This window comes from Nerophis lumbriciformis, linkage group LG08 (assembly GCF_033978685.3).
Source record: "Nerophis lumbriciformis linkage group LG08, RoL_Nlum_v2.1, whole genome shotgun sequence".
Taxonomy (NCBI): Eukaryota; Metazoa; Chordata; class Actinopteri; order Syngnathiformes; family Syngnathidae; genus Nerophis; species Nerophis lumbriciformis.
In genome coordinates this window covers 45,841,621-45,866,383 of record NC_084555.2, presented here as the reverse complement: position 1 = coordinate 45,866,383, position 24,763 = coordinate 45,841,621, and the positions used below count along the sequence as shown (strand labels likewise).

General features: G+C 40.1%; 1 protein-coding gene across 2 annotated transcripts in view; it reads right to left on the bottom strand.

The window, feature by feature from the left end:
* Positions 1 to 2,158: 2,158 nt before the first annotated feature.
* The window catches only part of rbm25a (RNA binding motif protein 25a), a 33,611-nt gene continuing 11,006 nt past the window's right edge, over positions 2,159 to 24,763 (bottom strand). For both annotated transcript variants that reach the window (XM_061969042.1, XM_061969043.1), the window contains 14 exons: positions 23,340 to 23,397; positions 23,065 to 23,225; positions 20,281 to 20,460; positions 20,134 to 20,217; positions 10,212 to 10,498; positions 8,413 to 8,524; positions 8,237 to 8,326; positions 6,012 to 6,085; positions 5,774 to 5,924; positions 5,125 to 5,692; positions 4,746 to 5,050; positions 4,573 to 4,671; positions 2,620 to 2,667; positions 2,159 to 2,544 (listed from right to left, as the gene is read on the bottom strand). In XM_061969042.1, coding sequence (XP_061825026.1) covers positions 2,452 to 2,544; positions 2,620 to 2,667; positions 4,573 to 4,671; positions 4,746 to 5,050; positions 5,125 to 5,692; positions 5,774 to 5,924; positions 6,012 to 6,085; positions 8,237 to 8,326; positions 8,413 to 8,524; positions 10,212 to 10,498; positions 20,134 to 20,217; positions 20,281 to 20,460; positions 23,065 to 23,225; positions 23,340 to 23,397 — 2,310 coding nt within the window. In that variant the 3' untranslated portion in view covers positions 2,159 to 2,451. The remainder of the gene's footprint in view (positions 2,545 to 2,619; positions 2,668 to 4,572; positions 4,672 to 4,745; positions 5,051 to 5,124; positions 5,693 to 5,773; positions 5,925 to 6,011; positions 6,086 to 8,236; positions 8,327 to 8,412; positions 8,525 to 10,211; positions 10,499 to 20,133; positions 20,218 to 20,280; positions 20,461 to 23,064; positions 23,226 to 23,339; positions 23,398 to 24,763) is intronic.

Here is a 24,763-nt window from a genome sequence, read left to right as displayed (position 1 = left end):
TTGAAGTACCGTATACAAAATCCCCTGAAGAGCAGGAAAACCTGTGAAACAGGCGTGTAGGGATGAAATAGACTGTTTTTTCCTGACCTGTTTCGCAGGTTTCCCTGCTCTTCAGGGAATTTTTTGAAATATATAAAATGTCAGTTTTTTTGAGTTGGTCTGTCATAACGTTTTTAGAAATCTATCTGACATTGTGACTTTTGGTATTACTGTTCCTGGAAAAAAAGGGACCCAAACACATACTGTACAGCAGATTTTTACAGCTAAATGTGAACATAGTGTTAACACACATACACCTTGGCCCCCAGACACATTTTTCTCTCTCAATGTGGCCCCCCATGTCAAAAAATGTGCCCAGCTCTGCCTTAATGAATACTTGGGCCTACTACGCTACTGTATTTTATTGTTGCTCCTTATAGAGGTACTTGGAGAGCCAAATGTTTTCTGAGGTGGTACATGGTAAAAAAAAAGTTTGAGAGCCACTGGTTTAGACATTTATTTGCTTGAAAATGCGTACGAGACCATAAACACGCAGAATATGCTTCGAAAAAAGCAACATTTTTCTCTCTCAATGTGCCCCCCCCCCCGAGTCAAAAAAATCTGCCCAGCTCTGCCTTCATAAAAAGTTTCCCCTGCTCTTCAGGGGATTTTATATACTTCAATTAAATCCCTTGAAGAGCAGGGAAAACTTTTTATGAAACTGCGAAACAATAAAATCCCCTGAAGAACAGGGAAACCTGCGAAACAGGCTTGTAGGAAGGAAATAGCCTCTGTTTTTTCCTGACCTGTTTCGCAGGTTTCCCTGCTCTTCAGGGGATTTTATTGAAGTATGTAACATTTCATTGTTTTTTTTAGTTGGTCTGTCATAACGTTTTTAGAATTCTATCTGACATTGTGACTTTTGGTATTAGTGTTCCTGAAAAAAAGGGACCCAAACACATACTGTACAGCAGATTTTCACAGCTAAATGTGAACATAGTGTTTACACACATACACCTTGGCCCCCAGACACATTTTTCTCTCTCAATGTGGCCCCCCCGAGTCAAAAAATCTGCCCAGCTCTGCCTTAATAAAAAGTTTTCCCTGCTCTTCAGGGGATTTAATTGAAGTATATAAAATCCCCTGAAGAGCAGGAAAACCTGCGAAACAGGTGTGTAGGGATGAAATAGCCTCTGTTTTTTCCTGACCTGTTTTGCAGGTTTCCCTGCTCTTCAGGGGATTTTATTGAAGTATATAAAATCTCAGTTTTTTTTTAGTTGGTCTGTCATAACGTTTTTAGAATTCTATCGGACATTGTGACTTTTGGTATTAGTGTTCCTGAAAAAAAGGGACCCAAACACACACTGTACAGCAGATTTTCACAGCTAATTGTGAACATAGTGTTTACACACATACACTTTGGCCCCCAGACACATTTTTCTCTCTCAATGTGGCCCTCCCCGAGTCAAAAAATCTGCCCAGCTCTGCCTTAATAAAACGTTTTCCCTGCTCTTCAGGGGATTTTATTGAAATATATAAAATCCCCTGAAGAGCAGGGAAACCTGTGTAGGGATGAAATAGCCTGTGTTTTTTCCTGACCTGTTTCACAGGTTTCCCTGCTCTTCGGGGGATTTTATTTAAGTATATAAAATGTCATTGTTTTTTTTGAGTTGGTCTGTCATAACGTTTTTAGAATTCTATCGGACATTGTGACTTTTGGTATTAGTGTTCCTGGGAAAAAAAAGGGACCCAAACACATACTGTACAGCAGATTTTTACAGCTAAATGTGAACATAGTGTTTACACACATACACCTTGGCCCCCAGACACATTTTTCTCTCTCAATGTGGCCCCCCATGTCAAAAAATGTGCCCAGCTCTGCCTTAATGAATACTTGGGCCTACTACGCTACTGTATTTTATTGTTGCTCCTTATAGAGGTACTTGGAGAGCCAAATGCTTTCTGAGGTGGTACATGGTAAAAAAAAAAGTTTGAGAGCCACTGGTTTAGACATTTATTCGCTTGAAAATGCGTACGACAGACCATAAACACGCAGAATATGCTTCGGAAAAAGCAAGAGTGAAACTTGGAAGTGCGATGTGACGAGGGGCCACCGTATAACCGATTAACTTTTACTCAAGCATGTTTGAAATTTTAATGAAATAAGACTAACGAAACGTTTTCTTAAAAAAGCTTATTTATTAGGTCACACAGTTGAGCAGGGCTTCAACGTGGCTGAATTATTGGAGAACAGATGGTAAAATACAATTTCCTCTCATAACCTCAACAAAAATACAACGTAAGTTTCCCCATGCAATATGGTGTCGCAAATAACTGTTCACAGATCACACTCCGTTGCCGAGCCCACACCAGCGGCTGCTCGCTGACAAAAGTGTAAGGAGTCTAAGGCCCATCGTTGGCAAGCTGTCCGGACTGTGAGCGAAAAAGCGGGTCGTAGAGTACGTTTAGAGTTTATTTCGCCAATCCAATCTTCTTGGCCTCGGTTTCGTATATTAGCAGACGCCACATTTTGACTATGAAGACTTCCGCCTCCTCGTCCAGGACCTAAACACACGGAAGAAGGTGGCTTGGTCACGCCGTAGAAAAAGGGAGAAGGGAAGAAAGAAAAGTCCAACTTACCATGGCGACGTCATCAAGAATACCCTGAGGAGTGCTGTGCGCCATCACCTGGGGACAAAAGACGCTTAGATGGTGCCGCAGAATAAAAAGTGAAGCATCTTTAGGGCTGCACAATTCAGCAAAAACTTTTTTTTGTTATTCAAATTGAGACCGTACGCGTACCAAATTTCAGTACTTTTATGTGTGTTAATAAATGTTAATTGTTTAATAAAAAAAAAAGGTGTGTAATTTAAAAAAATTAGATTATGTTAAATGTGTTATTTCGCACAAAAAAATGTATTAATCAATTTATTTCCCATGAATTTGTTTAGCACAACAAACATGCATCAAGTCAAATTTAAGTTTGATTTAAAAAAAAAAAATAGTACAAATATTGTTTCACATAAAAAAAAGTAGAATAAAAAATTCTGCTGAGTGCCCCAAATGCAGCTTTTTTAATGCTGCTCTTGTATTTAGAGATGTCCGATAATATCGGGCTGCCTATATTATCAGCCGATATCGGTTTCAAAATTATCGGTATCGGTTTCAAAAAGTAAAATTCATGACATTTTAAAACGCCGCTGTGTACACGGACGTAGGGAGAAGTACAGAGCGCTAATAAACATTAAAGGCACTGCCTTTGCGTGCCGGCCCAGTCACATAACATCTACGGCTTTTCACACACAAAAGTGAATGCAAAGCATACTTGGTCAGCAGCCATACAGGTCACACTGAGGGTGGCCGTATAAACAACTTTAACACTGTTACAAATATGCGCCACACTGTGAACCCACACCAAACAAGAATGACAAACACATTTCGGGAGAACATCCGCACCGTAACACAACAGAACAAATACCCAGAACCCCTTGCAGCACTAACTCTTCCGAGACGCTACAATATACACCCCCGTTACCCCCTACCCCTCACCTCAACCTCCTCATGCTCTCTTAGGGAGAGCATGTCCCAAATTCTAAACTGCTGTTTTGAGGCATGTTAAAAGAAATAATGCACTTTGTGACTTCAATAATAAATATGGCAGTGCCATGTTGGCATTTTTATCCATAACTTGAGTTGATTTATTTTGGAAAACCTTGTTACATTGTTTAATGCAGTGGTCCCCAACCTTTTTTTAACTGCGGACCGGTCAACGCTTGAAAAGGGGGCTGGTGGTGGGTGGGGGCGAGTTATACTCTTACATACGTTTTTTTCCTTATTTATTATGCATTTTCGGCCGGTGCGACTTCTACTCAGGAGCGACTTATGTGTGAAATTATTAACACATTACCATAAAATATCAAATAATATTATTTAGCTCATTCACGTAAGAGACTAGACGTATAAGATTTCATGGGATTTAGCGATTAGGAGTGACAGATTGTTTGGTAAACGTATAGCATGTTCTATATCTTATAGTTATTTGAATGACTCTTACCATAATATGTTACGTTAACATACCAGGCACGTTCTCAGTTGGTTATTTATGCCTCATATAACGTACACTTATTCAGCCTGTTGTTCACTATTCTTTATTTATTTTAAATTGCCTTTCAAATGTCTAGTCTTGGTGTTGGCCTTTATCAAATAAATTTCCCCCAAAAATGCGACTTATACTCTAGTGAGACTTATATATGTTTTTTTCCTTCTTTATTATGCATTTTCGGCCGGTGCGACTTATACTCCGAAAGATACGGTACTATCATTTATATGGCAAATAGCATATAGTGATATCTATTGTTACTGCAAGGGCTGCAATAAATATCACAACATAGATTTTAGGCTGTATCGCCCATCCCTATGTAGACTACAGGGAAGTGCGTTAAATGTGGATTAGAATGATCATAGATCCCGTTGAGTAAAACCAACATTATGGTGTAGAAATGAGATTGCATGTTAGTATAAATCAAGGTAGTAATTTTGTTATTTATTTGTGCAGCCCCAGTGGACCTGTTGGAAAGAACTTGAAAATCTAACCTTTGAACAAACAAACTCGACTAGCGTGGCTTCCTCTTCCCCGATGTATTCAATAATCTTCTTATTGATCCACGGTTTGATGCGTCGATCCATCAGAGTCTGCAGTGACGACAAGACAGAGATTATTGACGAGCTGCTGGTTACAAGTGGATATTTACCAAGTGTCTTTTTACCGAATCCACCATGGACCAGTCCAGAGGGTAGGTGAAAAGCTCCGGCCTGGCGGTGGGGATCTTCTCGATAAGGCTCCTGATGTTCTTGCGCTTCTCCTCGGTGTTGGCGCCGCCCTTGCCCCCCGAGATCTCCGCCCCGTCCAGGCCCAGGCTCTTTTCGTCGTCGCCGTAGTCGAGGGGGACCAGCTTCCTTTTGCGAGGCTGCTCGTCCGCCTCCTCCTCGTCAAACTTGTTGAAAACGCTGTCCACGGCGGACAGCTTCTTCCGTTTGACAGCGTTGAGCTGGCTCGGGCTGTTGGTGGAATCTGAAAACAAAGAAGAAGGAGTTGGACAGTGTTGAGATGTTTATACGTATGGCTGCTTTGCTGCGAGTACCCACTCAGTTTGAGACTAAGGCCAATCTTGGGCCGGTGCTCCTCGAGAGGTTGCACCTCAGGCGTGTTCTCGCCTGGAATGATGATGCCTTGGGGGGAGTCGTTGCCAGGTGTGTTTGGGGTGGCATTCCCGCTGGCAGAGGACACAGAGGGAGCGGTATTGATTGGTCGCATGAGGGGTTTGAGGAGCAGCTTAGTCTCTGGCGAATCCCCACCATTGTGGGCGGCATGCTGTTCCTCCTCCATCTCCTCCTCCTCCACCACCACCACCTCCTCCTGTCTCCGCTCCACTACCTCCTCGTCCAAGTGATGCTGTTGCTCTTGGTGATGTCGCTCTTGGTGCTGTCGCTCTTGGTGCTGTCGCTCGTGGTGCTCTCGCTCGTGGTGCTCTCGCTCGTGGTGCTCTCGCTCGTGGTGCTCTCGCTCGTGGTGCTGTCGCTCTCGAGGCGCCGGCTCCACAGGTTTTGCCGATCCTCTTTTGTCCCGATCCCGGTGGGACTTCTCCTGCTTCACCTTCACCTCAGGCTCCAACTTCGGAGGAGGCCTTCGTCTGCGCTCCGCCTCCTCCTCCAACTACAGGCCGCAGAGGAAGGGGAGAAGCTGAGTGCCGGCTGTCATTTAAACGAGCCACAAGAGGCCTCCCGCTGGACTCACCCTCTGCAGCTCAGCGTCAGGGTCTGGGTGACCCTCGTCCAGAAGCCTCTGTCGAATCTCCTCCAGCTCCTCCTTTTCCCTCTTTCGGTCTCGGTCGTCCATTTCTGATTCCTTTTCTCGGTCTCTCAGTCGCTTCTGCAGAGAGCTGCCCCTGTTGGGAGGGAATGAGACAGAAGTTGACAAAGGGCAGAACCTTCTGAAAAGTTATAAGACCTAAAAAAGGCAACAAGGTGATCACCTGTAGTATTTAGGATCGTCTCGCTCGTCGTCATAGTCCTCCAGGAATTCTTTTAGTCTTTTGGCTTCTTTTACCTGAGAAGAAAAAAAGACAATGCAATGCTTGTAGACCACCATAACATATCCCACCTGAACGAGCAGCATAAAACTTGAATAGGTACAGTATGTGTTGTTAGAGCACACATGAACGGGAGGTAGACCAGTTTATTTATGACACTGTAGCATGTTAAACAATGACTGACTTCTTTTACATCAAACAATACGATCAAAAATCCTTTATATTTCAGGGTTTCTGCAGGTATCGCACATCTAATTTAATGCAACTTAAAACAAATGTAATGGATCGTTATTACATGTAGTCAAAAGCATACCGTATTTTTCGGACTATAAGTCGCAGTTTTCATAGTTTGGCCGGGGGTGCGACTTATACTCAGGAGCGACTTATGTGTGAAATTATTAACACATTACCGTAAAATATCAAATAATATTATTGATCTCATTCACGTAAGAGACTAGACGTATAAGATTTCATGGGATTTAGCGATTACGAGTGAAAGATTGTTTGGTAAACGTATAGTATGTTCTATATCAGTGTTTCTTAAATGGGGGTACACGTACTCCTGGGGGTACTTGAAGGTATGCCAAGGGGTATGTGAGATTTTTTTAAATATTCTAAAAATAGCAAAAATTCAAAAATCCTTTATAAATATATTTATTGAATAATACTTCAACAAAATATGAATGTAAGTTCATAAACAGAACATCAAATCAAGTAGGCTATTCCATTCATTACCATAAACCCAGCGTTTCCCCCATGCCATGATGGTTTGACCCTCACTAAAATGTCTGTCAGAAAGAACTGTGAAAAGAAATGCAACAATGCAATATTCAGTGTTGACAGTTAGATTTTTTTGTGGACATGTTCCATAAATATTGATGTTAACGATTTCTTTTTTTTGTGAAGAAATGTTTAGAATTAAGTTCATGAATCCAGATGGATCTCTATTACAATCCTCAAAGAGGGCACTTTAAGTTGATGATTACTTCTCTGTGTAGAAATCTTTATTTATAATTGAATCACTTGTTTATGTTTCAACAAGTTTTTAGTTATTTGTATATCTTTTTTTCCAAATAGTTCAAAAAGACCACTACAAATGAGCAATATTTTGCACTGTTATACAATTTAATAAATCAGAAACTGATGACATAGTGCTGTATTTTGCTTCTTTATCTCTACCAAAAATACTTTGCTCTGATTAGGGGGTACTTGAATTAAAATAATGTTCACAGGCGGTACATCACTGAAAAAAGGTTGAGAACCACTGTTCTATATGTTATAGTTATTTGAATGACTCTTACCATAATATGTTACGTTAACATACCAGGCTCTCAGTTGGTTATTTATGCCTCATATAACGTACACTTATTCAGCCTGTTCTATTCTTTATATATTTTAAATTGCCTTTCAAATGTCTATTTTTGGTGTTGGGTTTTATCAAATAAAGTTCCCCAAAAAATGCGACTTATACTCCAGTGCGACTTATGTTTTTTCCCTTCTTTATTATGCATTTTCGGCTGGTGCGACTTATACTCCGGAGCGACTTATACTCAGAAAAATACGGTACAATTGTCTGTACAGTCAAAACTGTAAGCATTTGACAATGATAATGTTCAATAGTTACAAAGTTTACATCAACTATGCCCAAATTAAGCACTAATGTAATCATAATATATACAAATAATGCAAGTAACCCCTTTCAAATGCAATACAAATATTTTTCATTGATGAAGTATTTTTCCTCATTTTAATTGGAAGATCAATAGGTAAACAATATGTAAAAACAAAAACTCTCAATCTCCGTTTGCAAAAATTGCACTTCAAAGAATATTGAACATCTTGAAGTACAGCTTTTTATATGAATAAATGTGCTCAGGAGCTAAGGGCAATGGACAGAGAGATGCCTCTTGTACCCATTTTGAAAGTCAGAGACAAAGAAAAGAAACACACACAGACATAAAAATGCATCGACGTCTGCAAAGTTATAAAGTTCATTTTCATTTGTCATTCAATTGACTTGATTTATCAGCCCAGGACTACAATTAATTGCATGGAACTTTTTAATGCCTCTGTACATCAATTTTTATGTAATTTGAGGCATAATGTTTGCAAAATCCATTCAGTGACTCTTAATGCTTTTTAATGATCCGCGGAAACCCTGTATTTACCGTTTCACGACAGCGCTCCTCTTCCCGCTCCCTGTCCCTGCTGTAGTCGCGTGACTTCTTCCTCTCCCGCATCTCCCAGTTTTTCAGTCGCTTGAATTGGACACACCAGGAAGTCACTTTAGCCAAGCAAGTCACTTCATCATAGACATTTCTTGATTTTTAGGTGAAACAACCACCTCCTGGTAGGCGTCCTCCTTGTCTCGGAGTCTCCTCTCCATTCTCCTGCGCTCGTACATGTCCTCCTCATCCTCGTCTCGGTCTCGCTTTTTGTTCTCCCTGGGCCTCTCTCTGCACACGGTTAAAGAAGGTCCTGTGTTAGCATCTTTATTCATTTGAGTAGGTGTCAGATTAGTGTGTTGGAAGTGAATTGGCCTTGATGCTGGAATGTAAACAATTTCAAAGTCTCTGTGTGTGCGTGTGTGTGTGTGTGTGTGTGTGTGTGTGTGTGTGTGTGTGTGTGTGTGTGTGTGTGTGTGTGTGTGTGTGTGGCATTAATGCTAATGAGCTGTGCTTTTCTCTGACTCTGTATGTCACCTAAGGCTGGACGATTATGACAAAAAATGAATCACAAATATTTTCATTACGGTATACCGGTACTAATTAATAAAAAAATCGCTCTTAACTCCCTTTGAAAAATAGCGGTACTTTTTTTTTCCATCCGCATGTTGCCGTGTGTTAGCGCGCAGAAACAGTGTGGAGATCAAAAATGGCAAATAAAGGCAATTATGCTTGTTAATAAAGAGGATGCGTGTATTTGGGCTTCAAAACTATTGATTAAGGTGACACTTAACATGGAAGCGCATGCCTCGCCAAAGGTGGCATTAAAGTGTTACCACCTTTGCTTCAGACTTCGATAAACATTTAAATAACAATTATCCAGACTTGCACAATGAGTTCAAAGGTAATATAGTTAACTAGCTCCTCTGTTGTGCATACAGATATGTAGACATGCACACAGCTGCTTGGACGGCTGCCAATTATAAGCAAAGTCAAAACCGCCCACGTAGCGCAAACCAACGCAAAATAATTGACAAAATGTTGTAACAAATTGCTACAATTTGTGTTTTATCCTTAACAATGAGTGTTACCTGCTACATGTCCTATCTGTGTAGTTTCAACCATATTATTGTTTTAGTAATTAGAATGATTGTGTTTTTCTTAAAGCACAGACCAAGAGTGGCAACCATAAATCATGAACAATGTCAGTAAAGCTTTCTATTCTATTCTAACCTAATCCTAGATTATGGTAGGCTATATGCAATATATCCATCCATTTTCTACCGCTTATTCCCTTTTGGGGTCGCGGGGGGCGCTGGAGCCTATCTCAGCTACAATCGGGCGGAAGGCGGTGTACACCCTGGACAAGTCGCAACCTCATCGCAGGGCCAACACAGATAGACTGACAACATTCACACTCGCATTCACACACTAGGGCCAATTTAGTGTTGCCAATCAACCTATCCCCAGGTGCATGTCTTTGGAGGTGGGAGGAAGCCGATATATAAAATTGTAAATTGTTCTTTGAGTGCAACAAGAAAAGCCAAATGTGTTTATTGCCTTTTAGTTTGTATTTCAATCTCCTAAAACTGTTCTTTGAGTGCAATAAGAAACATGTGTTTAATGTATTATCATTTTTTTTGTTAAAATTAGGCCAAAAATCACATTTTTGTGGTCCCTTTTATTTTGAAAAGTATCAAAATACATTTTGGTACTGGTACCAAAATATTGGTATCAGGACAACCCTATTGTAATCAGGATTAATAACATGATTATTCATTATTTTAAAAACATGAGTATTTTTATATCTATATTTTAATATTTCTTTTTGGTACTAAATTCCATGCTATCTTATGTGTAAATGTATGACAAAGCTACTCGAATTCCTAAAAAGTCACTTTTGCATTGTATTTGTATCAATTCTGATGTGCAGTTTTTGCATGCAGAGTGCAAAGGTCAACATTGAGTTTCCACTGACCTCGAGTGACTTCTTCCTTGGCTGATGTCTCGACTCTTATCCCTCTCTCGCTCCTTCGTCCTCTCCCGTTCGCGCTCGCGATCTCGCTCCCGCTCTCGCTCGCGTTCCCGCTCTCTGTCTCGGTCCCGCTCTCTGTCTCGCTCTCGCTCCTTGTCCCGCTCCCGCTCCTTCTCTTTCTCGCGGTCGCGGCGCTCCCTTTCGCGCTCCCGCTCTTTGTCCTTCTCCTTGCGCACAATCTCCAGGTCCTGCCGCTCCTTCTCTTTCTTTCCTTTCTCTTCCTCCAATTTCTGTGTGGATAAAAAGTGATTACATATAATTCCACAGCACGCAAACACTTCCTGTTGTCTTGTTTACCGGTATATGTAAAGGCTTATTTTCAAGCGCAGCCACGTGACGCAAAGTTTGGACACCCCAGTTATACAAGGTCATGTTGGTAAAACGTAATGCAGGCATGTATGCAGCAGTCATATAAAGTACAAACCCCATTTCCATATGAGTTGGGAAATTGTGTTAGATGTAAATATAAACGGAATACAATGATTTGCAAATCCTTTTCAACCCATATTCAGTTGAATATGCTACAAAGACAACATATTTGATGTTCAAACTGATAAACATTTTTTTTTTGCAAATAATCATTAACTTTAGAATTTGATGCCAGCAACACGTGACAAAGAAGTTGGGAAAGGTGGCAATAAATACTGATAAAGTTGAGGAATGCTCATCAAACACTTATTTGGAACATCCCACAGGTGAACAGGCAAATTGGGAACAGGTGGGTGCCATGATTGGGTATAAAAGCAGCTTCCATGAAATGCTCAGTCATTCACAAACAAGGATGGGGCGAGGGTCACCACTTTGTCAACAAATGCGCGAGCAAATTGTTGAACAGTTTAAGAAAAACCTTTCTTAACCAGCTATTGCAAGGAATTTAGGGATTTCACCATCTACACTCCGTAATATCATCAAAAGGTTCAGAGAATCTGGAGAAATCACTGCACGTAAGCAGCTAAGCCCGTGACCTTCCATCCCTCAGGCTGTACTGCATCAACAAGCGACATCAGTATGTAAAGGATATCACCACATGGGCTCAGGAACACTTCAGAAACCCACTGTCAGTAACTACAGTTGGTCGCTACATCTGTAAGTGCAAGTTAAAACTCTCCTATACAAGGCGAAAACCGTTTATCAACAACACCCAGAAACGCCGTCGGCTTCGCTGGGCCTGAGCTCATCTAAGATAGACTGATACAAAGTGGAAAAGTGTTCTGACGAGTGCACATTTCAAATTGTTTTTGGAAACTGTGGACGTCGTGTCCTCCGGACCAAAGAAGAAAAGAACCATCCGGATTGTTATAGGCGCAAAGTTGAAAAGCCAGCATCTGTGATGGTATGGGGGTGTATTAGTGCCCAAGACATGGGTAACTTACACATCTGTGAAGGCGCCATTAATGCTAAAAGGTACATACAGGTTTTGGAGCAACATATTGTTTCCATCCAAGCAACGTTACCATGGACGCCCCTGCTTATTTCAGCAAGACAATGCCAAGCCACGTGTTACATCAACTTGGCTTCATAGTAAAAGAGTGCGGGTACTACACTGGCCTGCCTGTAGTCCAGACCTGTCTCCCATTGAAAATGTGTGGTGCATTATGAAGCCTAAAATACCACAACGGAGACCCCCGGACTGTTGAACAACTTAAGCTGTACATCAAGCAAGAATGGGAAAGAATTCCACCTGAGAAGCTTAAAAAATGTGTCTCCTCAGTTCCCAAACGTTTATTGAGTGTTGTTAAAAGGAAAGGCCATGTAACACAGTGGTGAACATGCCCTTTCCCAACTACTTTGGCACGTGTTGCAGCCATGAAATTCTAAGTTAATTATTATTTGCAAAAAAAAAAAAAAAGTTTATGAGTTTGAACATCAATGATTTGCAAATCATTGGATTCCGTTTATATTTACATCTAACACAATTTCCCAACTCATATGGAAACGGGGTTTGTACATAAAGTAGTACATAAGTAGTTGCAAAGAGCAGCAGATCCATGCCCGCTTAGAATGTGTGGAAGAGGAAGAGATGCTACAAGCTAATAGTGGCCTGTGTGCAGGATTTGGGTCAAGAATCACTTGCTAAATGCACGTTACATGCACGGCACAATAAGGGAACGCGTTGTCATAGTATTTTTATTTTTTTTACACGCCAGATCACAACAGAAGTATTTTTTAAATACTGTAACTGTTTGATTGTGTTGTACATGTTTGTAAATGCACTATAGCGAGAGTATGATTTGAGGATAAGCAGAAGGTGTTACTTTGTGTGTTTACTTACTTTAACAACTTTTCAAAATATGCCTGTGAATGTTCTCATTCATCATGTCATTGAATTCTCAGGGCCAAGTAGATTACTACACACAAACGGTCCCGAGGTTGCATTTTAGTGTCTTATGATAGAGCATAATGTGAGACGGTGTGCGAAGCTGCATCATGTAACCATGCCTAAAAATGAGCCTTCAAATGTAAATAAATAATAGGACATGTTTGCGAGCTGTGGAATTAGAAGACGTTCGGCCTCTCAGCTTTTTTGGATACAGTCGCTGTCGGACCTCCCGTGGGACGACTTTGACAAGCAAGACTTTTTGCTCTGTCTTATAAGAAAGGTGCAAGATTATCTTATGTTTTAGTCCTTCTTTAACAACCGAACATGAAGTTGTGTTGGTTCCATTTTTGTAGATTGAGCCGGGCATAGGCGCCGATCCCGTGGGTGCTTCGGGGTCCGAGCACCCACGTGGGATTGATGGTAAATTCTTTCTCACCACCAAGCAAAAACCGTGCATGCTCAGAAAAGTAGCGTAGGATTTACCGCCGAAATGTATATCGGCACCTATGGTGTGACCGTGCACGCGCGTAAAATGCGTCCAAGCAACTAAAAAAAAACATGATGTAGCCTCTTCCTTATAGTGTGTACTGATGTTAAAGACAATATACACTTCATTGCAGCAACCATGTCGCTTAACATGTTATAATTCTATGAGTGTTGGGTTTCAGTAGCACAGGCGTGCACGCACGCTTTAAACACTGAAAAAAAAGAAAGAGATAATGTTCCCAGGGCTCTGTATGTGCAGGCTGGTTTTAAAGATAATTGTATGTCTAGTATATCAAAATAAACATAATAGGAGGCGTAATGTATGGCGTCACATTAGTGCCAAAAATCCGAGCGCATAAAAACTGTTATCGCGCGCTGATTCTCCACTTCGTGCGCGACACCCTTTTGCGCACACGTGGTGACTTTTTGTGCGTGCGCGGTGCCTTTTGCGCGCGCGCGGTGCCTTTCTGCGCGCGCGCGGTGCCTTTCTGCGCGCATGCGACGCCTTTCTGCGCGCTCTCTGTGTACTCCTGGCATCTCTCCTCGCGCTGTCATTTTTTCTTTTTGGCACTTTGGGGGCGGGTATGCTTAGACGGCCCCTCCTTTCTGATTGGCTCTGAGCATTTTTCATATGACCAATCATTCTCCAGCGTAGCAACGTTGTAGCCATCTTACCTCGGACATCTCGCCTCAATCATTACATTGATGTCAATGGTACATGTTCTAATTAAATTACCATAACTTGCTCGATTTTCGACCAATTTACAAACGGTTTGCCTTGTTACAAATCTTATTACATGTAGATATGACATAGGATGCTGTACCTGTTGAAATTACTTCTTTCGCTTTAAAAAAAAAAGACTTAATTGTGCATCATAGTTGTGTAGGGTCAGTGTTAGTCAGTTCTCTGATTATTTTGAACTGTTTCAGAATACATTATTAAAAGCTATTTTTAACATTTTAAAAACAAAATTCAAAGATTATTTCATAAATTTTATGACTGAATCAAAAGAAATTCCATAAATTAGAAAACAAATGTTCAAGAAGAAGTGAAAATATAAAATAATGTTATGGTTGGATGTTATTGCTGGTGGACCAGTTCTGGCTGAAAGATGTGATTATGGTGTTTGTTGTCTTATTATTTATTTGGGTCACATTTTGTATTACCCTGTATTGTGTTTATGTGGTATGAAATAACCTTCATCAGCGCGCGACATTTTTTTATCCACTTCTTCCTCCGTAAATCTTTTCACCTGACCAATCAGAAAGAAGGGGCCGTCTAAGCATACCCGCCCCCAAAGTGCCAAAAAGAAACATGACAGCGCGAGGAGAGATGCCAGGAGTACACAGAGAGCGCGCAGAAAGGCGTCGCGCGCGCGTTGCAAAAAGGCACGGCGCACGCACAGAAAGGCACCGCGCGCGCACAAAAAGTCACCACGCGCACGCAAAAGGGTGTCGCGCGCACGCACGAAGTGGAGAATCAGCGCGCGATAACAGTTTTTATGCGCTCGGATTTTTGGCACTAATGTGACGCCATAGTAATGCCACCAAGTCAGCTATTACTGCTTTTTCCAGGGCTTCTGATTGGACAAAATGTGCATGACAGCAAGTGTATGCATTTTTGTGTAGACAGATACAGTTTTGAAACTACACTTGTGTGGATGGAGATAATTTTAACACCAAATATGCGTTTTTGAAACTCTCCATGTTCATGTGGACATGGCCTTAATACTACTAGCTTTTGTCACTACCTAAGCAGCGTGTTTATAATTTCCGTTCTGTGTACCGCACGTGGGAAGGCATCACATTAACGATATTCTGACGTTGTGGACTAATTTGAAATGTGCATTTTTTTAATTTAGCAAGTTTGTGAAAGGTAACAGTGGCGTAGCAATTGCAATACAATGGCTATGCTTTATGTGTGCGTACGTGTTTGTGCCTTCTTGCCCCTACCAGGCCTGCCAAACTAAAAAAAAGTCTAACAAAAAAAACACCCAAAAACGGTGAGTGGGTTTGTTTTTCCCCTTTGGACTAGTGACAAGTGGATTAAAACACTTCAAGGCGTCAAATGGCTAAGGGCCCTAAATTCCTGTACAGACAATTGTACCGTATTTTTCGGAGTATAAGTCGCTCCAGAGTATAAGTCGCACCGGCCGAAAATACATAATAAAGAAGGAAAAAAACATATATAAGTCTCACTAGAGTATAAGTCGCATTTTTGGGGGAAATTTATTTGATAAAAGCCAACACCAAGACTAGACATTTGAAAGGCAATTTAAAATAAATAAAGAATAGTGAACAACAGGCTGAATAAGTGTACGTTATATGAGGCATAAATAACCAACTGAGAACGTGCCTGGTATGTTAACGTAACATATTATGGTAAGAGTCATTCAAATAACTATAACATATAGAACAGGGGTGCTCATTACGTCGATCGCGAGCTACCGGTCGATCGCGGAGGGTGTGTCAGTTGATCACCAGCCAGGCATTAAAAAAATAGTCCTAAAAATGAGCGATCATAAATCTTCACTATGACGTCACTTTCGTCACTTGATTGACATTCACGGCACCCGAGGGTCTTCTGAGATGACGCTGGCTGCTGTCAGCTCATTAAAATTACCGACTGGAAGGCGAGAAACACTTTATTTCAACAGACTCTGGCGCCGTATCTGTTGTCAAAACTCCAAAGACCGACTGCACAGTTGCACAGTTGTGCTAACAAAATAAGAGTCTCAGAAAGCTGGCATGCACAAGCTAGCAAGCTACGGAGTTTGCCGACAATGTATTTCTTGTAAAGTGTATACAAAGGAGTACAGAAGCTGGACAAATAAGATGCCAAAAACCAACCACTTTCATGTGGTATTGGACAGAAAGGAGGACTTTTTTTCTCCTCCATTCGAAAATGCGGACGTTATCCGCACGACTGTCTAATTACAATCAATGCAAGTCATCAGAATCAGGTAATACACCAACTTATACTGTATTCTTGTATTCATGAAAGAAAGGAATCTATATGTGTTAAACATGCTTGTATTATCATTAAACACCTTTAACTTGTTAACAATGTTAACTATATGTGTTAAACATGCTTGTATTATCTTTAAACACCTTTAACTTGTTAACAATATTAACTATATGTGTTAAACATGCTTGTATTATCATTAAACACCTTTAACTTGTTAACAATGTTAACTATATGTGTTAAACATGCTTGCATTATCATTAAACACCTTTAACTTGTTAACAAAAACATATATTTCATAAATAAGTAAATATAAATTATATATATGAATGAGGTAGATCCCCACGACTTGATCAATTGAAAAGTAGGTTGCCTGCAGAAAAAGTGTGAGCACCCCTGATATAGAACATGCTATACGTTTACCAAACAATCTGTCACTCCTAATCGCTAAATCCCATGAAATCTTATACGTCTAGTCTCTTACGTGAATGAGCTAAATAATATTATTTGATATTTTACGGTAATGTGTTAATCATTTCACACATAAGTCGCTCCTGATTATAAGTCGCACCCCCGGCCAAACTATGAAAAAAACTGAGACACATAGTCCGAAAAATACGGTACCAACATGGGTCCTACTGTTGCACAATGGATAGAATGAGCTGTTCACACCCCCACACTTCCCCCTCAAAAAGCTGATATTCATCTTGCGTCAGCCACTAAATGACCTCCACCATGATTGTTTGCTTTAATCAATAAGGTTACGTTTGGAGGGAAGTGAACACTGACCATGCACTCTGTCAGATCAATGAGGCTTGTGCAAAGATAAACCTTTGAGCCTCATTTTGAACACGACTTGTTCCACATACAGGAGCAGTTGTAAGGCTGCTTTGAACATGTAAGAGTGGCTGATACAAAACTTAAAAGGACATTTTGAAAATGTTTACAATGAACTTGTCAGCACTATTAATGCTGACTGGGCAGTTGCGTTGAACGATGGATTTTACTTAACACTCTATTCTGACCAAATTGTAAATGGGTTATACTTGTATAGCGCTTTTCTACCTTCAAGGTACTCAAAGCGCTTTGACACTATTTCCACATCCACTCATTCACACACACACATTCACACACTGATGGTAGGAGCTGCCATGCAAGGCCCTAACCACGACCCATCAGGAGCAAGGGTGAAGTGTCTTGCTCAAGGACACAACGGACATGACTAGGTTGGTAGATGGGGATTGCACCAGGAACCCTCAGGTTGCTGACACAGCCACTCTCCCAACCGTGCCACGCCGTCCCGAGATCAAACCAAATCATTATTACAGTAAAAAACTAACTTATTCTAGAAGAGTGTTCACAATACAGTCTCCTTCCAATAATCACATGCTTCCAATTAACACTCATTTCTTTGCGCTTCAGCTAAATATACCGAATTATTATTCCCATAGGAAACAAACTTAATCCAATTCATTCATTCCAGACACCTTATAAAATGTCACAAAACACTTAACTGGTAATAATTGAAGATTTTAGGGATGGGTACCGTTCACATTTGAACCGATACTGTCCTGATTCTTGCCACCTGGGAATCGATACCGGTACTCAACAGTACCAATTTTTGGTACTTTTGTGTATGGTAATAAATGCTAATTTTTTGATAACACAAGTATACTAAAATAAATATATAATATATATATATAATATATAATATACTACGTTTGAGTCTCATTTTCAATTTCATTACATTATTAGATGGCAGTATTGGCTCTCTATGGTATGTTGTCTAACTTGGAAGTAGCTTTTTCCAGGAAGCTGAATGTGTTATGTTGCGCCCTACAAAGTGTAAGTATTGTACTTATTACACACCAGCTGTGTAATAAGCTGTTGTAGTTTTCATTAAAAAAATGTTAAATGTTGAAGTCGCTAATGCTAATAGTAGCCTGTCTCCGGCAAAGCCAATGTAAATTAGCATTAAGATAGCGCTTTTTGTACGAGTGGAGCCTTACTTTTCATTTTAGAGTTTTCTACCAAGCATACTTGCTTTATTGATGATGAAAATTGCAACATTACTTAGGAGGTTGACTGAGACCGCTCTATATGCTGCTTGAGTGATTGTTTACTTGAGCCGGCGTTTAGTCTGCAAACAAACATGACGACAGACGTGACGTTACATGCAACAAAGGTATTGAAATACGGCACCGTTTGATTTTACGTGAATGAATACTTGGTAGTACCTACAGATTTTGGTCGGTGCCTATAGAAGTACCAACTTCGGTACCCAGCCCTAAAAAGGAACTCTCCTGAAGGAATCAATAAAGTACTATCTATCTATCTAATAGATTTACACAGATGCGAAGATATAGCTCTGCTTGGTTCTTCTTACATCTCACACATCCTAGAGCGGGGGTCAGCAACCTGCGGTTCTTCAGTGCCGCCCAAAAACGTATTGCAATGGAAAAAGATGGGGGAAAATATATTTTTTGTTTTAATATGGTTTTTGTAGGTCAACAAACATGACACAAACCTTCCTAATTGTTAGAAATCCCAATGTTTATATTAAACATGCTTCACTGATGAGAGTATTTGGTGAGCGCTGTTTTGTCCTACTCATTTCGGCGGACCTTGAACTTACCTTAGTTTGTTTGCATGTACATCTTTCTTTATGCCTCGCTTGTAGCTATATTTGAGCTCATTTAATTTCCTGTACTTATGTCCTCTGTGTATTTAATTATAATTGCATGTCTCATGACATATTATCTGTATGTAATATTGGCTGCATTTCTGATAATTGTTTTGTGTGCCGTTATAAACCACAGCAAATGTTACCCAGCTTGCAAAGATTGTAATAAATCCATTAGAAGAAGACAGCCTGCCGTTTCCTTTAACTTGGACACACAAATATTTGCTTTTGGCCATTCTAAGCCAGTAATTTCAAAGAGTCATCTCACCATCTGAGAAGCCTCAATTTTACAAATGTTTTCCAATGTACGGTAGTAAAAATGTGTAGAATAAATATGAACATTTCTGTCAACGAAGATTTGTGTTAGCCTGCGACACAGTCATTTTGATAGTAGGCTAATGTAGCTAATATAGAATAGAATAGAATATATATATATATATATATATATAAAATATAGATACATCATGTGCTGCCTTCATTATAAGACTTATATTAGGCTTTTATTCTTTGCTTTAGACAGATTTTATTCATATTTTGGTCCAATATGGCTCTTCCAACATTTTGGGTTGCCGACCCCTGTCCTAAAGGATGAAGCAAGGACTACTGTAATGCCGAAGATCACTAATTTATATTGTATTTGTTTTTTGGTCAGAAACGTTAATCTCCTATTGGGCTTATTTTGTGATTGATGCTGTATTCCTGCCTTTCCTAAGATTTAACTAAAAACTTGTTTTGCCAATATCACAATCGGATCACAATCTTTCTTTCACATCCTCTCTCCTCCCGAAACAGGCTACTTTGCCCCAACACCACCTCCTCTGTCTTCACATTTTCAGGCAGATACTATAAGATATGAAAGTTTGGCTTTGTCTCTCTCTCTTGCCCTTTTTTCCTTCTTCTGTAGCAGCTTCCCCGTAAACGGATATAATTTGAAATCTCAAATAGATAATTAAGAGACCTTAGCCTTTTCTGGACATTTCTTTATTGGATAGGAACAATTCCCAAACTATTTTCATAAAACTATGGCGGACAGAAAATAAGGGGCATTTTACCCTTGACTGTTTGGTTAAGAGTAGCAATGTGGTGCGTTCAGTGACACTCTAGAAACATGGACTCTAAAGCTCTGCTTGACTTGGATCAGACTATTACTGAATGCTAACCTAATTTGGCTGTATGGTGGATTGTTTTGCAGCGGTTATCAATAAAAACACATATAGAATGGGTCAACAACTTGTATAATCCTCCAAAAATCCTGAATAATTTTGGGTCATTTTCGCCAAAAGCCAAATCATGCAAAAACCAGGGCGTACGAAACCAAAGTACCACTGTAATCATAACATATAAGCTATTCAGACACAATTGACTTGATGCAGAGAGTTAAAGAATAATACAGGCAGCTTTGATACATCACCTTGTGTGTGTCGCGGAATTTACTGATCTCTCTGGAAATCAAGTCCCTCTTGTCGTCCTCCAGTTCCATGGCGTTGATGTCCTCCTGACAACGGAGACAAAAATAAGTTAAAATCATAACATGTTAGCGTGCTAACGCAGTCAATACCTCCTCTTTCTTGTCCCTCCTTTTCTTGCGAGATTGAGCATCAGAGTCCAGCGAGCTTGCGTTGAGCTCGCTTGAGTACTCTCTGATGAGGACCTCTATTGCTCCCATTGCGGCTTGGTCCCGATGCAGGGTCTCCTCGTCCAGTACCTCGTCTTCATCCTTTGACTCGCCACTTGCTCCCTGGTACAGGCAAGAGGAAAAAGTCTTGTTTTGTTTGTGGCTGCAGACTCAAAACATACTTGATCGCGGAGTGACTTACTCGGGATGTGCCATTGCCCAATTATACATTTTAATGCCAATCAAAAATGCAGATCCCCAATGGCCGATACTGTATGTCAAGTTTTTTTAGGAACTTTGACCGAATGCACTTGAAAAAAGGCTGAGAAGATCACTTTATCAACTACTCCAGTAGATTTTGTAGGGTTAATTTTACACCAAATCTATTACAGGAGCTTTTCAAAATAGGTTGATAACCGTTAACCAAAGAGGGATAGCATTAAACACTACTAGCAGTGACCATTCAATGCTTAGCAAATAATCAATACACATAGTATTTACAGCCAACTGTATGTATTATGTATGTACGGTATAATTAAGTATCGCGATACTAATTAATTGAAATCGGTACTATACTACTTTAGAAAAATACTGGTACCATTCTTTAGCCTTGGTTCTCATTTTAAGGAGAGTTCGCGCAATCCTTTCATTTTTGATATTGTGGGCTTTACGGGCTACCAGTGTCGAGATCCAGCTTTCATATGGTAGGATTGTGACTGCTGTCTTACACTCAATAAATGCTTGGGTTCTGCTACCGCACATCAAGAGTCGAGTGGTTTCATATTTGTAGACAAACAACTTGTTCTTTACCGCTTCACCAGCCAGTTGTTGTTTTTCTATGATTGATTTAGTTGAGGTTGTGCTTTGACACGTTTGTAAGATTGGAGTTCCTGTGAGTATAGTTGCAAATGCCTTTCTCTGGAGTTTGCTTTCACTTTCTCTGTTACAACTTGAGCAATTGATCTTTTTGGGACAATCTTCTAACAGCCCTTTCAGGAACTCTGGTCCATTTTGCCAAGTGGAATTCTTATTTAGCTCTTCAGTAGTACATTCCATTGTGATGATGTCAGCAATGTTGAGATCTCCAGGTGACCACACGAAAAATGTCTGGTTACCATAGCTGTCCCTTGGCATGGCTTCAAGGACGGTCTTACTGTTGACCAGATGGAACCAGCGTTTAATCTTCACATCGCTATGCTTTTCCATATATTTCCCAATCCTGGATGCAAAGACTGCCCTACTGACTTCTGCCTTGACAGCTTTTCCGTTTTTGGTCTACAAGTGTCACTTTAGCCTTAGATTCCACAAGTCTTATTTAAATTCCTTTGTCAATGTTCCATCTGTAGTACATTACGGCTCCGTATGTCTTGTCGCTGCTGTCTGATTCAGACAGGTTCTTCGAGCCAGTTTGGTGGTGTGAAGCCCCTGCAAAACCTAATTTCTGCAAGTTGCACATAGTCCTCAAATAGCAAAATAGCTTCTTCTCTGGCGCTGTCAGAGATTGTTTTGTCCCATGTCTCACAAGTGGACTCCTCTTTCCCCACTTCTTAAAATGCTCTCTTATCAAGGATCGCTCTCCTTTGCTTAGTGAGAGTGAGAGTGTTGTCTTTGTCCCCGCTTGCGTCTGGATAGTTTCTCTTATTCAACAGCAATTGTCCTCATTGCTCGTGCCAAGTACGCTTCAGAAGTAAATGCATGTACTTGGATGCATTTTCCAAAATTTGACCGAACACAGCATTCATTTTTAGTTCCCTGGCTGACAAGCGGCTAGCAGCCTTACAGTATGCATCTCCATACAGTGTGAAGCCTCTTTTTTATGTTTAAAATACTCACCTTCATTGTGGCAAATAAACAGCATTTCTCAGTATTTTAAGTATCATGATCAAGTATATGCTAATAGTTAAGCTAATTGCTAAGCGAGCGTCGAACAATACCAAGTGCTTAGTAAAGTATTAGAAGTGTAGATGGCAGCATGATAAAGCAGAAATTACCGTATTTTCCGCACTATAAGGCGCACCTAAAAACCACAAATTTTCTCAAAAGCTGACAGTGCGCCTTATAACCCGGTGCGCTTTATATATGGATTAATATTAAGATTCATTTTCATAAAGTTTCGGTCTCGCAACTACGGTAAACAGCCGCCATCTTTTTTCCCCGTAGAAGAGGAAGTGCTTCTTCTTCTACGCAAGCAACCGCCAAGGTAAGCACCCGCCCCCATAGAACAGGAAACGCTTCTTCTTCTACTGTAAGCAACCACACGCCCGCGTAGAAGAAGAAGAAGCGCGCGAATATTACGTTTCATTTCCTTTGTGTGTTTACATCTGTAAAGACCACAAAATGGCTCCTACTAAGCGACAGGGATCCGGTTCACGCAATCTCTCCATCCGCACACGGATTACTATTTCACAGCAACTGCCTAAAGACTTTCAAGAAAAGCTGGCTACTTTCCGTGCATATTGTAAAAACAAGATAGCTGAAAAAAAGATCCGGCCAGAGAACATTATCAACATGGACGAGGTTCCACTGACTTTTGATATTCCTGTGAACCGCACTGTGGATACAACGGGAGCACGTACGGTGAATATTCGCACCACAGGGAATGAGGTTAAACTGTCAATAGCACTCATTGTATGTATTGAAAGATTTATAGTAAATACATGTGATCCATATTGGTATCGGAATGGGCAGCAAAAAAAAAACCTGATCGGAAACATCCCTATAACTTACGCCATTGGTACTCTTCTTCTTGGCCTTCCACTCTTCTAGCTGGGCCTCGGTCTTTGCGTCCACTTTGACTAGCAGTTTCTTGTCGCCTAAAAGCAACTCGTGCAGCAGTCGCAAGGCTCGCAGTGTGGATTCTGGCTCTTTGTACTCGCAGAAGCCAAATGCTTGCAGAAGAAGAACAACAACAAGTACAAGAACCAGAAGGTCAGCATGGGAGTTGACTTATCTGGATGCTTGTTTTACTGCAACACATTCAATATGATTGCTGTGCTTCTTACCTTGAAGTTTCCCAGAGGCACCTTGGACTCTCTTCCAGCTGAGAACAATGCCACATTTCTAGAAGGAAAGAAGACAGTAGGACTGGATTATTTGTTTTGTTTAAAAAAATGTTTAATTTGCAACATTACAACCTTATTTCTTGATGCTATGAGAAAGTAATTTAAAAAATGGCTAGAATGTAGATGTATGTGTATTAGGGATGGGCGATACGGCCTAAAATCTATATCGCGATATATACTGCAACCTCCTGCGATAACGATGTATCTATCACAGGGGTAGGGAACCTATGGCTCTAGAGACAGATGTGGCTCTTTAGATGACTGCATCTGGATCTCAGATAAATTTTAGCTGACATTGCTTAACATGATAAGTAATGAATAATTCCACTGGTAATCAGTGTTAAAAATAATGTTAAAAATATAAAACATTCTCATGGATTTGAATCCATTCATCCATTTTCTACCGCACCTGTTCAAGAAGTCACATTATTGGTAAGAAGTATTTTATTTATTATTGGTTAGCTTAAGAATAACAATGTTTTTAAAAAGAATAAGAGACTTATTGTACTCTAAAAATGTTGGTATTACTTAAAAATGCATGCATTTAGTAGTATTCAGTGTTAAAAAATATTATATGGCTCTCACGGAAATACATTTTAAAATATTTGGCTTTCATGGCTCTTTCAGCCAAAAAGGTTCCCGACCCCTGATCTATCACTATATATTTTTTGGCATGTAAACTATAATAGAATTATTTCAATAATGGATTGAAGGCTCCTAATTAAGCTGCTTATGTATGTGGTAACATCCATCCATCCATCCATTTTCTACCGCTTGTCCCTTACGGGGGCGCGGGGTGCTGGAGCCTATCCCAGCTGCACACGGGCGGAAGGCGGAGTACACTCTGGACAAGTGGCCACAACATCGCAGGGCCAACACAGATAGACAGACAACATTCACATTCATATTACATAAATTCTGGTTGTATTATTTTGTCAAAACTATTATTTACTGTTAATATGTGGTTAATTTCTGTTCTAACATGTTTTTATCTACACTTATGCTAAAATATATTAAGCACTAATTCCTCTGTGCTACTTCAAGTGCTTTATTAGAAACCAAATATTTAAAACAATAAAAGCTTAGCCAATAAAAACAGAAAAATACCAAGACTAAAACACTATCAGTGAAGCGTAAGAAACAAAAAACATGCAAAATAGTGTCTTTTCTAACAGGTATTTAAAAAAATTATAATAATTTGGTCAAAAGAGTTCAGTGTGTGAAAAGTACTTTTTGAGCACATTCAACAATACCACAATAATGATGATAAATGTGATAATTTTGGTCATGATAACCAAGTAATGAAATGTTAATATTACTACATCCTTATTGTGTAATTAATCCACAGAGTGTCCCCTAAATGT